Genomic DNA, 19,980 nt, shown 5'->3' with positions numbered 1-19,980 from the left:
CTGTCACATTATTATTATAATTTGCACTTCATTGATTGTTAATTAGGTTGAATATTCTTATTTATCTTCTGCAAATTGTCTGAGAATGTCTCTACTAAGATTTTTTGTTTTCCTCTTATGAAATTTATAAATTCCTGAAAGGTCAAACATACAGGTTTTTCTCAGTAATTTTATATTTTAAAAATATTTTCCTATTGTCTGATCAGTTATCTAGGTATTTTCTAGGTTTTTTTTTTTTTTCATTAAGATTTTAATCCATGTCCAGTGGTCAGGACTCCGCGCTTCCACTGCAGGGACATGGGTTCCATCCCTGGTCGGGGAACTAAGGCCCCGCATGCTGCGTGGCGCAGCAAAAAGGAAAAAATTTTTTTAATCCATGAGGAAGTGAATACTAAATCATTTAAGTTATTGTAATATATTGTCACATCTGTTTGGCAAATTTCTGTTCCTATTCTTTTTTTTAAATATATACTTAATTTTGCTCATTTATTTTTTCAAAAAAACTTAGACTAGTGGAATATCACATTATTGAGTCATGCCCCTAAAGTCTGACAGTATTAATTCCTGGTTTTTGACAAATTGGAAGGGAAAGCATATATAATACCCACTTTAAATTAGTTCATTTGATTCAGTAGGCACATTTCTTAAAAGAAAAAGAAAATAGACAAGGGAATAGAGGGGAAGGTGGTAGGGTGATGATCAAAATAGGTGAAGGAGATTAAAAGGTATGAACTTCCAGCTGTAAAATAAGTCAACGGCAATGTAATGTACAGCATAGGGACGAGTCAACAATGTTGGAACAACTTTGTATGGTGACAGATGGTACCTAAACTCATGGCGATCATCATCTCATAATGTATAAAAATATCAAATCATGAGGTTGTACACAAACTAATGTAATGCCGTATGGTCCAAAGAAGACTAATTCTGAGAGCTATTAACATGAGAATATATTTCTTCTTTCAAGACATATCTTTGACCAATATAGTGCTTGGAGGGTTATTGGAAATAAGCTTTAGAATTTGGGGGGAAATCAATTTGAAAATTTATCTTGTTTAATCATCTGTCATACAGAGTAAAGTAAGTCAGAAAGAGAAAAACAAATACCGTATGTTAACACATATATATGGAATCTAAAAAAAAAAAAAAGGTTCTGACAAACCTAGGGGCAGGACAGGAATAAAGACGCAGATGTAGAGAATGGACTTGAGGACATGGGGAGGGGGAAAGGTAAGCTGGGATGAAGTGAGAGAGTGGCATGAACTTATATACACTACCAAATGTAAAATAGATAGCTAGTGGGAAGCAGCCGCATGGCACAGGGAGATCAGCTCATGCTTTGTGACCACCTAGACGGGTAGGATAGGGAGGGTGGGAGGGAGACGCAAGAGGGAGGAGATATGGGGATATATGTATATGTATAGCTGATTAACTCTGTTATAGAGCAGAAACTAGCACACCATTGTAAAGCAATCATGCTCCAATAAAGATGTTAAAAAATAATAAAAAATAAAACACATGTCATATATTGTAGTAAGCAAAACAATTACCTTTAAAATTGGGTCTGATTCTTGCATCATACCCCGACGTCCTTCCCATTAATTTATCCAGAAAGTCAGAAGGTGACATTGGGGCACTTTGAGACCTTGCACTATCTGTTTCCTTTGTTGCAACCAAACTGCAAATGAGAAAAAATAATACAGATTTTACCCAAAAAAAAAGCCTTCCTAACAGTTGTTACCTAGAAATATAAAATAAAAATGCTAAGCAAAAATACAATAAAACCAAAAAATACAGTTTGAAAACAATAAAACAAAAAAAAAGGTTTATATACTGTATAGTGAATATTATCATAGCAACAGCTAGGTATTTATAGATTTACAGTCAGAATTTATAATTTTTCACATGTATTCAGTGGTGACAATATTTAAGTCTGGAAACAAAGCTACTCCAAATTATTAGGCTTTCAAAATTTATATTTATCCAAATTTGATTTCTGATTGCAATTTTTAGCTAAAATTATCCTAAGTTGTTCAGACATAAGAAAATATGAAAGTTCAGCTGTGAAATACAATTCTTATTGCTTTTATAGAGGAAAGGAACATCACCTTTCAAGTTTTGAGAATTGTTCTCAACAGTAATAAAACTTCGGTCCTACAGATTAAACAACAATGTTCTTTTCTTCAATTAGAGTGAGTGCTTCCTGTATTAGTAACATACTCAGTTAAATTCATTCTGCTTTCACTTTGTGTCATTCATATACAGTACATTTTGCTCAGACCTAAAATTTGTGCATGGAGTTTGAGAAATTACCCTAAATGTGGTCTGTGCAGTCGGCTATTATGGGATGAGAACCTGTGTCCAGGAAGGTTAAAGGGTTATTGTATTTTTTTCATTCAAACATTTTCCTTTTTCTGCAGCTGCTCATCCGAGAAGCCCACAAATGACTGAACTCCCGACCAGCCCCTCATTTACCTAGGTTGTTCCCCAGAAGGTCTAGGCCTACTTGCTAATATCAAATGATCCTTTTTATCCACAGAGTTTGCTCAGAAAAGTGAAGCAGGCTTTCTGAACACACATCTGTTTGAAATATTTATATTCAACCTGATGATACTTCCTGGAGATTGTCAGTCATCACGTCCTCCCAGCTCTGTCACTCAACTTAGAGCATCGCCAAACCCTGAACCTTTGTGGTCACTCTCAGCAGTATCAAGTTAATAAATTCCTCCTGCCAGAATGTTTAATAAGAAGGGAAAATAAACCTTAGAGCCATCACCATTAAATCGTCTACCACACACATATATTCAGTAATACATAATCACAACGGTAAAATCCAATATCAATGGTGATGTGAGAACAATATTTCTGAAAGTATAGTATCACAGTTAACAGCACCTATTAACTCTTGCCCTGTTCTAGAGGATATATCTAGTTCTGGACATTCTAAATCACTTATCTTCTCAATAACTTTCATTCTGTCTTTCTTGCTTTCTCTCTATAAACAGAAGCTTCTTCTCTCCCTATTCTTCTGGTTCCATATTACTTTGTAAGCCTTTATCTCTGATTATTACTGGTCAGTTGAACTCCTTGCCATGCTGACCCCTGGAAAGTTTATTCTAATGTTATCATCATCATCATGAAAGAGAAAACAACCCTACTCTCCTCTCAGTAACTCCAGAACTTTCTTCTACCATCTGGTTTTAAGTAGCTTTTACCTGCCCTCTTAAGCAGCATTTGTCCACTTTCCATGGCCCAAGAACAGCAGGCAGAAGAAGGCATTGTCAGAGCTCTCCCAGCCACATATTACTGCTTCTAAACTATTCCCTGTATTTCCTTTGCAAAATCCTTCCTTTCAGTTGTCAGAAAATAAACTTGTACATTCTTTTACCAACAAATAAACCAACTTACCTGGATCTGAACCAGTAATACTCTGTCTCTCTACTTTTAAAAAAAATTATAGTTAACTATGTACGCTGAATTGGCATTCCCTCACATTTTGCACTGAATGGGGGAGATTATCGTAGGTTATCCAGGTCAGCCCTATATGCAGTGACATGTATCCTTAGAAGAGAGATGCAGAGGTATATTTGATGGCAGGCAGAAGAGGGAAGGCAGTGTGGCCGAGAAGCAGAGATTAGAGTGATGTGGCCATAGCCAAGGAATGCCGGCGGTCAACAGAGGCTGGAATAGGAAGGGACAGAGTCTCCCCTAGAACCTCCGTGGGAGTGTGGCCCTCCTCACATCTTGTTTTGGGCCCAGTGAACTGATTTCAGACTTCTGGCATCCAGAACTCTCAGAAAATAAATTTCTGCTGTTTTATGCCACCCAGTTTGTAGTAAATTGTTACAGCAGTCAGAGGAAACTAAAAGAAGCCTTCCAGTGAATTTTTCGTTTTAGTTACTCTACCGTTCAAATCCAAAATTTCTCTGCTGTTCTTTCTGTAATTTCTATCTCTCTCTTGGTATTTTGTATTAGGTGAGATATTATCGTCATACTTTCTTTCCAGTTCTTTGGGCACGGTTTCCTTTAGCTCTTTGAACGTATTTAAAATAGCTGATTTACGGTCTTTGGCTAGTAATTGACTTTTCTGAACTAATTCTGTAAATTCTACATTATTTATCGTATATGACTATGCGATATCTTTTCACTTAGCTTAGAGATCAGCTAATAATTGGACAGGGATTTTTAAAAATTCCCAGGACCAATAAATCTCACAGTATTTTCTGGGGGTCCTGAGTTCATGGGGTTTCGCTTCAACTTTGAGTCAGGCAGTTGACAAATCTGCCTTAGCCTTTACCTCCTATTTGCACAGGGCCCAAAGGCCACCAGAATTGAGAATTCAGGGTCTCCCTGGGATTTTCCTGAGCATGCATACAGCCCTGGGTGTATTCATTTGCCAGGACTCTCTTAACACAGTACCACTGACTGGGTGGTTTAAACAACAGAAATTAATTTTCTCACAATTCTGGAGGCTAGGAATCCAAGATCAAGGTGTTGGCAGGGCTAGTTTCCTCTGAGGGCCTCCATCCTTGCTTGTAGGTGGCCGTCTTCTCTCTGTGTCTTCACATGGTCCTTCCTCTTTGTGTGTGTGTGTGTCCTAATCTCTTCCTAGAAGGACACCAGTCATATTAGATTAGGGTCCACCAATATGACTCCATTATATCTTAATTATCTACAAGTAAAGTCATGTTCTGAGGTATCGGGAGTTAGAACTTCAACATGTGAAATTTTGGAAGGATGCAGTTCAGCCCACCATACTGAATGCTCACAGCCTTGTACATAATGTGTGGACTTCTAGATGCCCAAGAATATGTGGAGCTTTTCTAAACCCCTATGAACATATCATTCTGCTGCTTTTTCTTTTAAGATTCATGATTAGTCTGTTGTTTGCACCCACTGTTCTCTACTGCCTCAGGTACTCATGAAGTTAAAAAATTGACAAACATCTCCAGGAAAGGGTGAGCTCCAAGTTAGTTCAAATACAAGTCTTGCGAGTGGGGTATCCCAGAAAACCTCCAGACAGGTCAAATAATGACAATTTTCCAAGAATATGGTTTTAAAGGAATTCAAACTCCATTCTGTCCCCTCTGGTAGCTGCCAGGCTGCTGTCTTTACTGTTACTGCAGGCTATTGGCTTACAATGCTACCGTGGAGCTGGAGAAAGGGGGATGGGAATAGGGCAAGTTATAACACCAGAAATCCCACTGTTCTTACCAAGATTCAGATGTTTTTCTTGATTAAGCTAATTCGTGGATTACTGCACGTCTCTGATTAATTACCAGAGTTCTGAACAAGTTGATTGTCACTTTTTTTGGACAGTTTTCTCACTGCTTTTACGGAGGAGGGAATTTACAGAGGTCGGTATTCCACTAATTTTGCTATCACTGATCTGACAATGTGTTCCTAGATTTCTTTTTATATTTGTTTTTATTGTATTTGTGTTTTAAAGAGCCACACTCCTCGCAGCTCCATCCATCTTTCTCTCTGGATAATTGTAGTCACTCCCGTGGTAACAGCTAACTCCCATAACACTATTTTGTAAGACTCTAAAAAAAAATCTTTTCTCATAAGTAATGTAAAGATTTGCTTTTAAAAGAAAAGATACAGAGTTTACCTTCTGGGTTTCCCCATAACGAATAGTCAACACTTGTAATTGACTAAATATCAGTAAATATTCTATTAAGAGACATTCTTTTGATGTGATACTTAAAAATTAATAAAATCCCTAATATCATTTGATTAATGAGCTTTGAGAAGAATACATGAAATACACATTGGACTGAGATGGGAGTGAAGGTAGGTAAGAGATGATAAATTATTTTAAAAGTATAATACATAAACTTTTTAAAGACTTGTATAAGCTGAGAGGTTTACTAACAATACAATTAAAGCAACTTATAACAATAAAATTGTAAAGATATACTTTCTCATGCCAAAATGCATTTAAATATCTGTTAAATGTTGAAACAATGAATTTTGAGTTCTCATATAATTTGTTAGGTGCAAAGCCCTCTGTTAGGAATGGTAAGTATGTATAACACAAATTCGAATCTGTAGTGTTCACAGTTCAGTAGATTACTCTGTCTGGGCCCATCTGGGTTCTACAGAGAATCCTTGGGAAGGATCAGAGCACAGAAGCTGGGAAGTGAGATTATAGTGAGGAGAATGATAGGCTGGCTCCTTTGTTCCTGCCACTTCGAGCAAAACCTTCATGTTTTATAACAGGGATTCACAACCAAGCTCTGCAGAATAATACCTATTAACAAATGAGAAAATTCTGAGCAGAGAAATATTCCAGATTTCTTTACTAGTTATATTTCTTTCAGTGACACGAGAGCCATTCAATGACTTATGGACAATTGATTTTATTTCTAAAGATTCACAGTTTTGACTCAAAAGGAATTATTGTTGACAAAATTACATTGGGTATTTGGCTAAAAAGCATTTCTACACAGGCTATCCCTTCGCTTCTGAAAATGGTGGAGGCTGTGCATATGGGGAGACTTCCAATCACCTACGACTCTTGCTCTGGTATACTTCTCCTAGAACTTTCTTCCTATTACAGTAATATCTAGCACCATGGAGACCAGCACCGTAGGAAAAATGGTAGACTTTCTTCAGAGAACTGTAATCCTTTAAGAGAGCTTATAGTAATAAATACATACATACACAGTATGAGGCTCTGTGTGACCAATCTGGGATCTTACTCTAATTTTTAAATAGTCAATATCATCTATATTTACTTATTCAAAAACATTTTTCTTAAGTTGTTAAAACTCAGGGTGGGGGGAGCTACCATATGATGCAGCAATCCCACTCCTGAGCATATATCCAGACAAAAACATGGCTCAAAAGGACACATGCACCCCAATGTTCATTGCAGCACTGTTTACAACAGCCAAGACATGGAAGGAACCCATCGACAGATGAATGGATAAAGATGTGGTACATATATACAATGGAATATTACTCAGCCATTAAAAATAATGAAATAATGCCATTTGCAGTAACATGGGTGGACCTGGAGATTATCACACTAAGTGAAGTAAGTCAGACAGAGAAAGACAAATATCATATGATATCACTTACATGCAGAATATTTTAAAAAATGATACAAATGAACTTATTTACAAAACAAAAATGGACTCACAGACTTAGAAAACAAACTTATAGTTACCAAAGGGGAAAGGTGGAGGGGAGGGATAAATCAGGAGCTTGGGATGAACATACACACACTACAATATATAAGATAGATAACCAACAAGGACCTACTGTGTAGCACAGGGAACTCTACTCAATATTCTGTAATAACCTAAACGGGAAATAATTTGAAAAAGAATAGATATATGTATACGCATAACTGAATTACTTTGCTGTACACCTGAAACTAACACAGCATTGTGAATCAACTATACTCCAGTATAAAAACAAAAGTTTCTTAAAAGGAAAAAAAACTCAGGTTAGGGGGAGGCAGTAAAAGAAATCTAAGTTGCATTTATAATGGATTTTGGGAGGGTTGTTTTGTTTTGTTTCAAGATTTTTTTTTTTTGATGTGGACCATTTTTAAAGTCTTTATTCAATTTGTTACAGTGTTGCTTCTGTTTTATGTTTTGGTTTTTTGGCCCTGAGGCATGCGAGATCTTAGCTCCCGGACCAGGGATCGAACCCGCATCCCCTGCATTGGAAGGAGAAGTCTTAACCACTGGACTGCCAGGGAAGTCCCTAGAATGGATTTTGGATAAGAAACTTTATTATGAAGTCAATTTTTTTTTTTGTCTAAACCTCGTCTTTCAACATATTTATAGCAAGTTACTAAGTTGTTAGCAAATGACTCGTGATCAGTACTTTTGAAGGAAGCATCTTTGGATATTTTAGAAGTCTTTTATTTATGAAAATCTCAAAACAATCTCTGCACGAATTTGCCTGGCTCCCACACTTGGCTTGTCTTTTCTACGCTGTACCAAGTACTGAACTTACTATTAACTTTCTTGGAAACTCTATGTGGACTCATACACATTCCCATCAATGAACACATTTTTCACTTAAGAATCTTATATATTCTTATTCTTATAATGACTTGTCACTTGAAAGTTCAGAGACTTCAATTTCTGAGAGACTGGCAGAAGCCTATTTTTTTTAAGCATTAAAATCAAATATCAAGGGCTTCCCTGGTGGCGCAGTGGTTGAGAATCTGCCTGCCAATGCAGGGGACGCGGGTTCGAGCCCTGGTCTGGGAGGATCCCACATGCCGCGGAGCAACTAGGCCCGTGAGCCACAACTACTGAGCCTGTGCGTCTGGAGCCTGTGCTCCACAACAAGAGAGGCCACAATAGTGAGAGGCCCGCGCACTGCGATGAAGAGTGGCCCCCGCTTGCCACAACTAGAGAAAGCCCTCGCACAGAAACGAAGACCCAACACAGCCAAAAATAAAAAAAATTTTAAAATCACATATCAAAATCCATCAAAAAGATAAGTCCCTGCCCCTCCCCTTCTATCCCCTCCCTTCCTCTTTAATGAGACAAGAAAGTAAAATATATCCACTTTTGGAGGGCAGAAGTAACTACTAAATAGAGATGCTGTAAAGATGGATTTAATATAATTGTCCATACTTATTTCACTCTGCTAAATGCACCTTAAAATTGGGAGAAAATATGAAAACTGTAGCTAGGAAACGTAATATGGGTTTGAGATGAGTCTTGGCATGTGGGCCACAAATCTCTGTGCATCTATTTTCATGAGTTGATTTGCACAGAAGCACAGTGACTTAGGGGGAATAAATCAGTGCCCAGACTCTTGAGGCAGAGAAGGTTTGGGGTATAAGGGGGAAAGACAGTTGACTATGTATTCTCTAGCTTTATAAACCAGTCTTATGGGGTTACAACACTTAGTGAAAAAAAAAATTGTCACAGTTACTATTATTTGGAACTTTCTGAGTTGCAGACACAAGCAATTGATATTTCAAGCCCCCAGTTTGAAAAATAAAACCCAGAATTGAAGAGATGAGCATTCTTTCCAATTCTTTATGGCTTTAGTCTCTTTATGGGAGAACTAAAGAAAAACTGAAACATCTGAGAATACATGATGTTTTGAGCATTTCACGCTAAAGCATCCTGCCTTAGAAGAGGACAAATTGTTTCCCATGATGACACAGGCAGTGAAGCAGGCTTTAAGTTGATTGTTTGATTTTAAAAAGATGCCAAAGTGGAAGAATATAAAAGGACTATTCTAGACCCTTGGAGGCTCAGAGAAATAACTAAAAATTAAAAGGGTACTGGGATCTTGATTCTTGCCACTGTGAGCAATGTGCCAGTGAAGTATGATTATCATTTTAAAGCGATCTCATTTCTCTCTGCAGTTTGATGAGGCCTGGGTTATTTTAAACTCACCTAACAATAAAAATGGTAGTTGCTTCCTGATCTCTCAGGCACAGGATTCGTGTATATATATGATATCATTTTATTCTCATAACAACTTTTCTAGTTAGATATTATTACCTATGTATTACAGATGAAGACACTAAGGTAAAGAGGTTTTTGCCCAGGCCTCTCAGATATTAAATTTATAAGCCAATATTTTATTTTTATTTTTTAAATCTTATTTATTCTATTTTTAAAATTAATTAATTAATTAATTTTTGGCTGCGTTGGATCTTCGTTGCCGCGCGCGGGCTTTCTCTAGTTGCAGCAAGCAGGGGCTACTCTTCGTTGTGGTGCGCGGTCTTCTCATTGCAGTGGCTTCCCTTGTTGCGGAGCACGGGCTCTAGGTGCGTGGGCTTCAGTAGTAGTGGCACGTGGACTCAGTAGTTGTGGCGCGCGGGCTTATTTGCCCCACGGCATGTGGCATCTTCCCGGACCAGGGCTAGAACCCGTGTCGCCTGCACTGGCAGGTGGATTCTTAACCACTACACCACCAGGGAAGTCCCTATAAGCCAATATTTTAAATCAGATTAAACTTTCCACTGAAAACACTAGACAAGGTTAAAAAGAAAACAAAACTGTGCATCGGAGAGCTAAAAACACAGTGAAAAATCACATGGCTAAGATCTAAGACAAGGAAACTCACAGAAGTGAGTTTCCCTTAAGGACGGCAATAAACTTCAGAGTACCAGCTGAGTGGTTAACAATCTGTGTACAAGTTTTGAAAGCTTTATAGATTTTAGGGGACAAAAAGGCGTGAACTCCTATGAGTTGGTCTGAGATCGCAAAGAATTACAATTGTTGAGTAAGAATGAATCAGAAATACAGAAGTCTTAGCAGGAAGCTAAGCATAGCTTGGAATTGTCTCAGTTTCTGAAACTGGAATAAAATAATCACAGATTTCTAGCAATCTAGCTCTCTGATAAAAGCAAACATACATCAAACTCCTGCTATTCTCACACAAGCTTGTTTCTCTTCCATTCTTTTCAAACTTGGTTAATGGTAACAAAATCTTTACATTTCTCAGGTGGAAAATCTTTGATAACTCTTGACTCCTCTTCTATTCCACATATCATATCCTTCCAGTTGGTCCTACCTTATAATTTTATCCATAATCCAACCACATCTCACCATATCCTCTTCAGCTCCTCTGGTACAACCTACTTCTAGGCATTACCTTTGTCTGGAATACTCACTGGTCTTCTATTCATTTAATTAAATTCTACTTATCTTTATGATCTTGGTTTAAGCATCATTTCCTCAGGAAGCCTTACCTATTCTATCTCATTTTGCAAAATCCTGTTACAGTATTTATCAAAATTGTATCTCATTAACAGCACTTGTTACAACTGTAATTGTATTTTTAATAAGATTAATCAATCAATGTCTATCTCTGACTTTATAGGACCTTCTATTTAAGCAAAACTCATGACTGTTGCATGTGTTTTAATAGCCCCAGAAGTAATCCAGAGCATCCACAGTAACTAACTGGGTAAGTATTTTTGAAATGAATTAACTAAATATAGTGATGGAGAGGTCAAACATTATACACCAGAGAGTGTCCAACATTTTCATCCTTCTGTCCTTCTGCCCAAGTTAGGAGTGATGCTTATGAATAATCAGGGAAGAACCCAGAACAAATATTTAGAAACAGGGAAAAATCAGGATATATAAATCTGAAAGAGAAAATTAAAGCAAAGTTATATGTCTGAAAATTGTAATTTAATGGTGGAAATGGAGAATTGTCAATTAGAATGTGATGGGTGCTTTTTTAACCAGACCTGATTGCAGTGGTGTCTACATTCAGTGCTTACATAAATTAGGACTTAGTAGGTATGTCTGTTCAGTGCTTGCTAGTTGTCAGTGATAAATTACATATTGTTTGTGTGTTTGTATATGAAGGGTTAATATAGGGTTATAGGGGAGGGATAGGAGGTGGAGAGATAGGATAGGTGGAGAAGGAGGACTCCAGTAAAAGTAGATGACAGGGATAGATAGTGTAGTCATCTGAGGTTTCTTAACTCTAATCTTTATAAAAGTTTGTTCGTTTCATCTACAAAATTTATTTTTATCACAAAGTCACTCATTTTTACTAAATGCTTTCAAAATGCTGTGCTCAAAACTCATGCTAATTGTTATAACTTCTACTATAACTTCTATGGAAACTGTCTATTCTCATGGGTAATAGTTTACTTCTTTATAGTTTTGACATCAGCTTATTTCAACTGAAAAATCTAAAAGGCCATAACACAGCTAACTAACTCACTGATTTGTAGCTTCTTAATGACTTGACTTGTTTATTTTAAAGAAAACTAATTAAGCATTTCAGAAACATTGAAAATTACTTAGAATAGACTCAATAGTTCCTATTATGTGTCCAGTGCCCAAGATAATTAAATGAAAATCATCATGGTAGCATGGTTGAAGCTCCAGATGGACAGCCAGGAGGCTTACATTTTGTTCTAGTTTTGTCATTAACTAGTTGCTTCACGTTGGGCAAGCCAGATATTCTTTAACCAGTATAAAAATGGAGACTTAAAAGTGGCACACATTTTTCACAGAAAATTGCAGTAAAACAAATGACATATTCTACACATATGTTTCAAAAACTGTCAAATTCTTATGCCAATATTTGGATTTTGCCTTTGATAACGTGACTCTTTTGGTCAGGGATATTTTTAATTGAAATAAAGAGAAATTCACTCAAGCTCATGAATGTAAAAGGGCCCTGAATGGCATAACAGTATCTCATGAAATCCAAGTGTAGAAAATACCAACAAACTCAGGAAATACTGAGCACCATAAAGAAAAAATCTGATGGGCCCATCGTCGTTTATGAATTCAATTCATGGTTGAAGGCACCTTAGTAAGAGAAGTTCAAAGTCATATTGCAAATGTATAATTATAGGGGCCCTAACTGACACACTTGTTTACCACTCTTCCTTAAATAACTTCTTATTCAGGACATTTAGTTTTCAGAAATCAACTATTGAATGAATATTTAAAGCAATTCTGGTTTTATATTGTCTTTGTTTAATAGATTTATTTCAGTTCTGGTATTCTAGCAAGATTTTAAATAATCAAAAGAAGTCTATCAATTTGTGTAAATTCAGTGAACACTTCTAGGAGGAGGGGCTGCTGAAATAGTAGTCCAGAATTTCAGGCAGAAAAAGACTGAATAGACATACAAGAGAAAATATCTTAGAACCTGTGGTGTCATGGGAAGGACAGAGACTAAAGGAATGTTAGTGTGTCTGGAATAGAGACAGAAAGTGTCAACATAATAACAAATGAGGCTGGAGACGGCTGTAGGTACCCAATCATGCAGTGCCTCATGGATCACATTTTGGACTTTTGTCTTTACAGCTCCCATTTGGAAATAATTCCTGCGGTCAAAGTGAGCTGAGGATAGTGTGAGTAATTTTGATCGCAGTGGGGTTGGAGAGAGTAGAATAATCTAAGAGATATATATATCACTGATAAAATCCACAAAATTTAGTGATGGTTTGGTACTGGTTGGAAATGAGGAAAATGTTTCAAGCATGATTGCAATGATTTTAAAAATGCTTACTTAAATTTTTTGACACACCTCCCTTCAAAGGGTGGAGCCTAATTTTCCTCCTCTTGAATGTTGCCTATGCAAAGTAACTTCTTGATGACATGAATTCTGTAGTTTGATCATAAAATGCATTGCTACTTCCACCCAGCTCTCTTTTGGGTCATTCACTCTTCCCTCAGCCACTCAAGTAGCTACATGGAAGAAAATGAGAGCTTCTACCAATAGGATTCACGAACTTGCCAGTCATTTGACTGAGCCAACTTGAAATCAGATTCTCTTCACCAACCAAGGCTTCACGTGGCTGCAACCATGGCTGACATCTTGACAGTAACCTGATGAAAGAATCTGAGCTAGAACATCTACTTAAGCTGTTCCTGAATTTCTGGCCCATGCAATGAACATTCGTTGTTGTTTTAACGCACTAAATTTCAGGATAATGTGTTATGCAGCAGTAGTTAAGTGATATCGACCCAGCTTTCTGGCTTGAGCAACTGTATGGATGGAAATATCATTGACTGATATAGGACAGCGGGAAAAGGGGGACCAGCTTTGAGAGTTATGATAACGCATTCAATTTTGGACCTGTTGAATTAAAGCATGGTTTTAAAACATCTAAGAGACACATATCCAATATCATAGGTTATCTATGTTGAAAAACAAAAATTTGCAACGATATTTTACTGGATGGTTTCTTTGAAAACTTTTAGTAAATATGCTGGCACCTAAGGGCCATCACACTTGCCACCCCTTCTGCCTAAACCAATCTCCTCTAGATCCCACTGTATGGCTCCCTCGTCACCATCAAGTCTTCACTCGAAAGGTCTCCTTGAAAATGTCTTCCCTTCTGCATATACACACTGCTATATATAAAACAGATAACTAATAAGGACTGACCGTATAGCACAGGGAACTCTACTCAATACACTGTAATGACCTATATGGGAACAGAATCTAAAAAAGAATGGATATATGTATATGTACAACTGACTCCCTTTGATATAGAGCAGAAACTAACACAACATTGTAAATCAACTATACTCCAATAAAAATTAATTAAAAAAAGGAAATGTCTTCCCTTCTCACATTTTCTCTCTTCCCTATCTGTTTCTGCTTTACTTTTCTCCATAAAACATATTATTAGATAAAATACTATTCATTCACTTATTTATTTTTATGTTTTCCTCTACTGGAAGATAACTTCATAAGAGCAGGGATTTTTGTTTATTTACTATTATACCCCCCAAATCTTGGAACACTGATTGGCAAATAGGAGATATTATATAAATATTTTTGGAATACAGGAGCAAAAACAGTACTTGAAATATGTCATGAGATGGATAAACAACGTATTTTTTTAAACCAGGAAGATTTGGAACTGAGTAAACTTCAATAGATCATATAATTTATTATTGTTATTTTCATGGAAGTTAGGTCTTCAAGAGAGTAGTCCAAGTAAAGATATGTTTCCCCAGTGATGCTACCTGACAAAGTCAGTGATTCAAATCTTTCAACTTCAGTGTAGCTCCAGAGAACAATAAAACCACCCTTTATTTGATTTAGAATATCACTGTCTCTTTGGGAAGTAGGGCACATAGAGTCTTTGTCTGGATGCCACTTCATATTTTCTCTTAGAGAAAAAGATGTCTTCCTTGAAAAGATCAGGTGCAAACTATAGCAAAGACTTTTGAAGTTTATAGTTCATGTTCTTATTCCATTTAAACATTTAAATCATTTTTTCTTAATCTGAGAAGTTCAAGGATGTTAATCAAGCATTTACAATAATTAGGTTTAAAATTGTAAACTTAAATCTGTAGCTTTATACACATACATCATTACACTAACAGCTGTATGCATAAGCATTTCCTTAAAAGTATGTTTAATTCCCCAAAACAACAACAAAAGCAAGTTTTTAAAAATCTAAGAATAAACCAAACAAAAAATTTCAAAATTCCTATGGAAGAGTAAAATGATCAGATTGCCAAGATAAGACAAAGAAGAGTGTTCTTCTATATTTTATTTAATATCTAACATATATATGTATGTATATATACGCAGATATACGTGTGCACATATATTATTTATATGTGTATCCATATACATGAATATACACACATTTATATAGATTTATATACTCATGTATATAGATACACATATACATACAAATCACATATTTCTGTGTTCATTCAGTTATATGTACATGCTAAAAAACAGTTACTTGAAGACTCTAGATGCAGTAGTTAAAAATACCAATCAAGTCTCTGTGGGCAAGGAATGTACAATATGGTAGAAGAAACAGACAGTAAACAAACACATAAGTAATCAAGATAATTAGAGATTGTTCTATGTTCTCAGGAGAAAATAGCCAGGACGATGAAACAAAATAAATGAGAGAGTCCATGTTGGATGGGATGGTTGGTGAAGACTTTCTAAGGAATTGAAATGTGAGCTGAGTGGGAGCAGAGGGAAGGACATCCTAGGCAGAGGGAACAGCTACTTCAGACTAGTGGTGCTGGGACAACCAACAATCTATTGGCAAAAATAATATAAACCTGATCTATTTCATAGCCTGAATATAAAAGAATTTCAGATGATTAAAGCTCTAAATATAAATATGTAAATAATTAAATGATATATTTTAAAATAGTTCAAGAGCAAGCACGTGTATTTATTTCCTCTTTCTTGCAACGTTCATTAAAGTAATATCAAATGACAAAAGAGGTATAAACTTTAATTAAAAGACAACAGGAAGGAGATGTCAACAAATTAGAGACTCTTACAAGTTCTGGAAGATGAGAAGAGAGGACAGAATAGAAAGATAGATGGAGAGAGAGCAGTGGAGGAGAGTTTTCAGAAATGGATAAAAACACCTATTTTCAAAGTTAATGAGCCCACTGAGTTCTAATAGAGAATTAGGTCTAGAGCTATTATTGCAAAATTGCCAAACATTAAGATTTAAGAGAAGATCCTGAAGGATTCTGAAAGAAAAAGGAAAACACAAAAGAATGAGACCAGACTGGCTTTAGGCAAATGGGCATTTGTGCACGCTACAAGACAACACGAAAAAGCCGTCAGAGTTCTCGGTGAAAATAGTTTCTATTCCATATTTTCAATCCAGTGGACCAGCCAATCTATGAATCAAAGGAGAAGTTATTAAGCAGTCCCAAATTCAAGTAATGGAATAGTCTACCTGCATAAATGCTTTCTTGGGAAAATCATGGAGAATATACTGTAGCAAAATGAGGAAGTAAACCAAGCAGTAGAATCCTGGAAGGAGCTGATACAACTTAGAAAGTAATAATGGGATTTCCTCAGATGAGATCTATGCAAAAAGGCTCAGAAAACAAACATATTGCTTTGATCAGAAGAAGAGAGAAATATAGTAAGGCCATTTTGCTGTCAGGGGCCGTGAAGCTTAGAGTATATTGCATAGACAAAATGGTAGGATTAAGAATGTGAGGGGAAAAAAATGAGTCCGAAGAAGCATTTAATGTAAGTAAAGACAAAAGAAGACAATTAGAAAATTGAAAGAAAACAAAATGTAAAACAATAATAACATAAGAATATTATTCAGATGTATGGAAAAGACATTCAGAATAAGAAAAACACAGAGACATTTAAAAATGGTTGCTCTTAGGAAGGACAGCTAAGTACAGGGAAGACGGGATTGAGAAGGGCTATGGACAATGTTAAAGCTCTATACCATTTGATTTTTTAATCCACAGGCAAAGTATAGTTTGAAAAAAGATTGCAGTAAAGGATTAAAAATATACAAGAATGTGTTTAAAATTTGTCATAGACAAGGCAAGACAAAAAGGAAAGGCTAATTTATTTAGTACCCACACTTAACTCTTTTTCTTTGTTAGATATTGAAAATGCACAACATGACAAGCATTGTTATGGGGGCTTGAATTCAGCAACAAATGAAACAGACCAAAATCCTTTATCTTCATGAACTTACATTCTAGCAAAGTGGAACATAGTTAGCAAGAACTGTAACAAATTAGTAAATTATGTACTATTTTGAAAGAAAGGAGAATTCAGAGCAAAGCAAAAGATAATCAGAAGTGATAGGATGTGAGGGTTAGCATTATTTTAAGTAGAGTAGTTAGGGTAAGCTTCACTGAGAAAGGGATGCTTCATCCAGGTGTGGAAGGAGGTCAGGGAGTTGGCCACCTGAGTACCTGAGGAAAGAGTATTTATTCCAGGCAGAGAGAGCGACCAGCGCAAAGGTCTAAGCCAGGAGCATGCTTGATGTATTCACAGAACCCGAAGGGAACAGAACCGAGTCAGCAGGGGGATAGTAGTGAGAAATCAGATCAAAGGATTAAATGGAACAACAAATCATGTGTGGGCATGAGTCTTTATAAGGAATTTGCTTTTAGTTTGAACGAAATGGAAGCTTTTAAGGCATTGAGTAGATCCATGGAGTGGCTTGCCTTTCATTTGTAAAGAATCACCATGACTGATCTGTTAAATCCAGACTAGGGCAGGGCTGGGATGGCTGGCAGAGACCAGCTAGATTACTGTCATAGCCCAGGTGATGAGTGCTCAGACCGACTTGCCACATTGAAGGTGACAGGAACTGGTCATATTTTGGATGTATTTTAAAGCTTGAGACAAGATGATTTCTTGACTGATTAGAGTAAAAAAGAGAGTGTTCAAGGAGAAGTACATGCTTTTTGGCCTAAGTAACTGGAAGGATAGACTCGATTAACCAAAATGGGGAAAACTGTGAGAGGAGTAGGTTTGGGGCAAGAATCTGGAGACTGGTTTCAGGCGTGTGCAGTTTGAGATGTCCATTTGATGTTCTAGTTGCTAAGTATGCAGATAGTTCTATGGGTCTGAGGAATGACATCCTTTTTTTTTAATTGTTTAAGGCACAAATTTGGAAAGTACTATAGACATATAGATGGTATTTAAAGACTTGAGACTGGAGGAGGCCACCAGGGAGTAAGTACAGATAGAAAGGAAAAGAGAGGCAGGAGGAGAAAACAGCAAAGCAGACTGGGAAGAGCAGCCAGTGAAGTAGGAGGAAACCCAGTAGAGTGTCGTGTCCTGGAAACCAGTTAGAATAAGTACATCAAGGAGGAGGGAGCGATTAACTGCTAAAGGCTGTGGGCTGGTTGGTTAAGATGAGGACTGAGAATTAGCCATTTCATTTTGCCAGGTGGATGACAGCTATGACCCTGACAAGTGCAGTTTCAGGGAAATGGTGAAAGTGAAAGCCTAATTAGAATGGGTTCAAGAGAGAATTAGAAAGAAATTGTGGCTGTGAGTATGGCTCTAATGTGCAGATCTTTGAAATAATGCATCAATATTAAAAACTTATGCACAACAAGAAGCACCATAACAAACTGAACGAGCAAATTAAATAGTAGATAGCTAACAAACATTAACATCTGAATTGTATAAAGGACTCCAACTAATCATTTAGAAAAACGGTAATCCAGTGGAAGAACAGGCAAAGTATATGAATAAGCAATTCATAGAAAAAGAAATAGAAATGTACATTTAGTATAAAATAGTTTGCTCAAACTCAGTTGTAATCAAGAAATGCTCTTTTAAATAGAGACTAGATAACCATTACAATTGTCAAAATTTAAGTTTAGTAATGTCAAGAATTGATGAGTATATGGATAAAAGGTACCTCTAAATGCAATTTATACACTGAAGGGCAGCATATATAGCCATTTTAAGGGGGTATTTTATGGTCTATATTTAAATTATTAAGACATCTTCCTTACGACCCAGCACTATTTGATGTACGATTGTTGGTATTAATAAAAATAGAAAATTACCTACATAGCTATCAATGTGTTTTGTTTTTTTTTTATAAATGGTGGGGGTTTTTTTATTTTATTTTATTTTATTTTATTTATTTTTATTTATGGCTGTGTTGGGTCTTAGTTCCTGCGCGAGGGCTTTCTCCAGTTGCGGCAAGCGGGGCCCACTCTTCATCGCGGTGTGCGGGCCTCTCACTATCGCGGCCTCTCTTGTTGCGTAGCACAGGCTCCAGACGCGCAGGCTCAGTAATTGTGGCTCACGGGCCTAGTTGCTCCGCGGCATGTGGGATCTTCCCAGACCAGGGCTCGAACCCGTGTACCCTGCATTGGCAGGCAGATTCTCAACCACTGCGCCACCAGGGAAGCCCAATGTGTTTTTTTTAATCTCTGATATGATCCTACTTTAGATTTGTGCAGCAGTAAACAAAATAAGGTTATTCTACGTGTTCTGAAGTAGAAAGTAAAGAAATACCATTGAGTGAAACAAATAGCAAGTACAAAATAATATTTTTAGTGTACTCTTGGGATGCAAGGGGCTTCAGATTAGCATCCTTTCCTCAGCTCCCTAAAGTATGAAACAATTCGAGAAATTTTTTCAAGAGGGTAAAGGATTTGGGATCATAACATCATCTTATAACTGATTTTATAAAGCTGATTTGGGGGAAAGCACCCGATATCTGAGGACACATTGGCTTCCTAATGCTGAATTGAAAACACAATCATGTATTACCTAAGTAATTATAAATAAGTAAAATTAATTCACATAAATACTTTGAAATTGATTTTAATTAAGTACCTATAATGATTAAGTTCAAAATTATAAGTACAGATTTGGGGGTTTTAAACATCAATTGTTATAGCAGTTGCATACATAAGCTTTTCAAAAAGTGCTAGTTACATTCTGAATCCCAATAGCAACATTCAATGGAAAATATGTTATCAATATCACCTTTTCGTTGTCAAATCAGTGAAATAGCACTTGATTTCTTCAAGCCACTCATGAACTATAAAATGTTTCTCATAAATATTGTTGACCCTCTCTTCCTTCTAGGAATGGATATTCTTTCTTTTTCTCTCTGACTTATCCAAAAAAGACTTCCTCCTTTAGCCTGATTCTAGACCATAATGTCTACAGATGATCTTCTGAAACCCTCTTATTTAAGTTGTGTGCACTCACCACACACACACACACACACACACACACACACACATTCATACCCAG

The 19,980-nt window shown here is 36.6% G+C and overlaps 1 protein-coding gene across 2 annotated transcripts in view; it reads right to left on the bottom strand.

The window, feature by feature from the left end:
• GLRA3 (glycine receptor alpha 3) overlaps window positions 1-19,980 on the bottom strand; it is a 188,704-nt gene that overhangs the window by 150,980 nt on the left and 17,744 nt on the right. For both annotated transcript variants that reach the window (XM_068552806.1, XM_068552807.1), the window contains exon 2: window positions 1,551-1,678. In XM_068552806.1, the coding sequence (XP_068408907.1) occupies window positions 1,551-1,678 (128 nt within the window). The remainder of the gene's footprint in view (window positions 1-1,550; window positions 1,679-19,980) is intronic.

The sequence above is a fragment of the Eschrichtius robustus genome, chromosome 10 (assembly GCF_028021215.1).
Source record: "Eschrichtius robustus isolate mEscRob2 chromosome 10, mEscRob2.pri, whole genome shotgun sequence".
NCBI classification, from domain to species: Eukaryota; Metazoa; Chordata; class Mammalia; order Artiodactyla; family Eschrichtiidae; genus Eschrichtius; species Eschrichtius robustus.
Note: the sequence above shows the minus strand (reverse complement) of the source record. Positions and strands in the feature narration are given on the sequence as shown.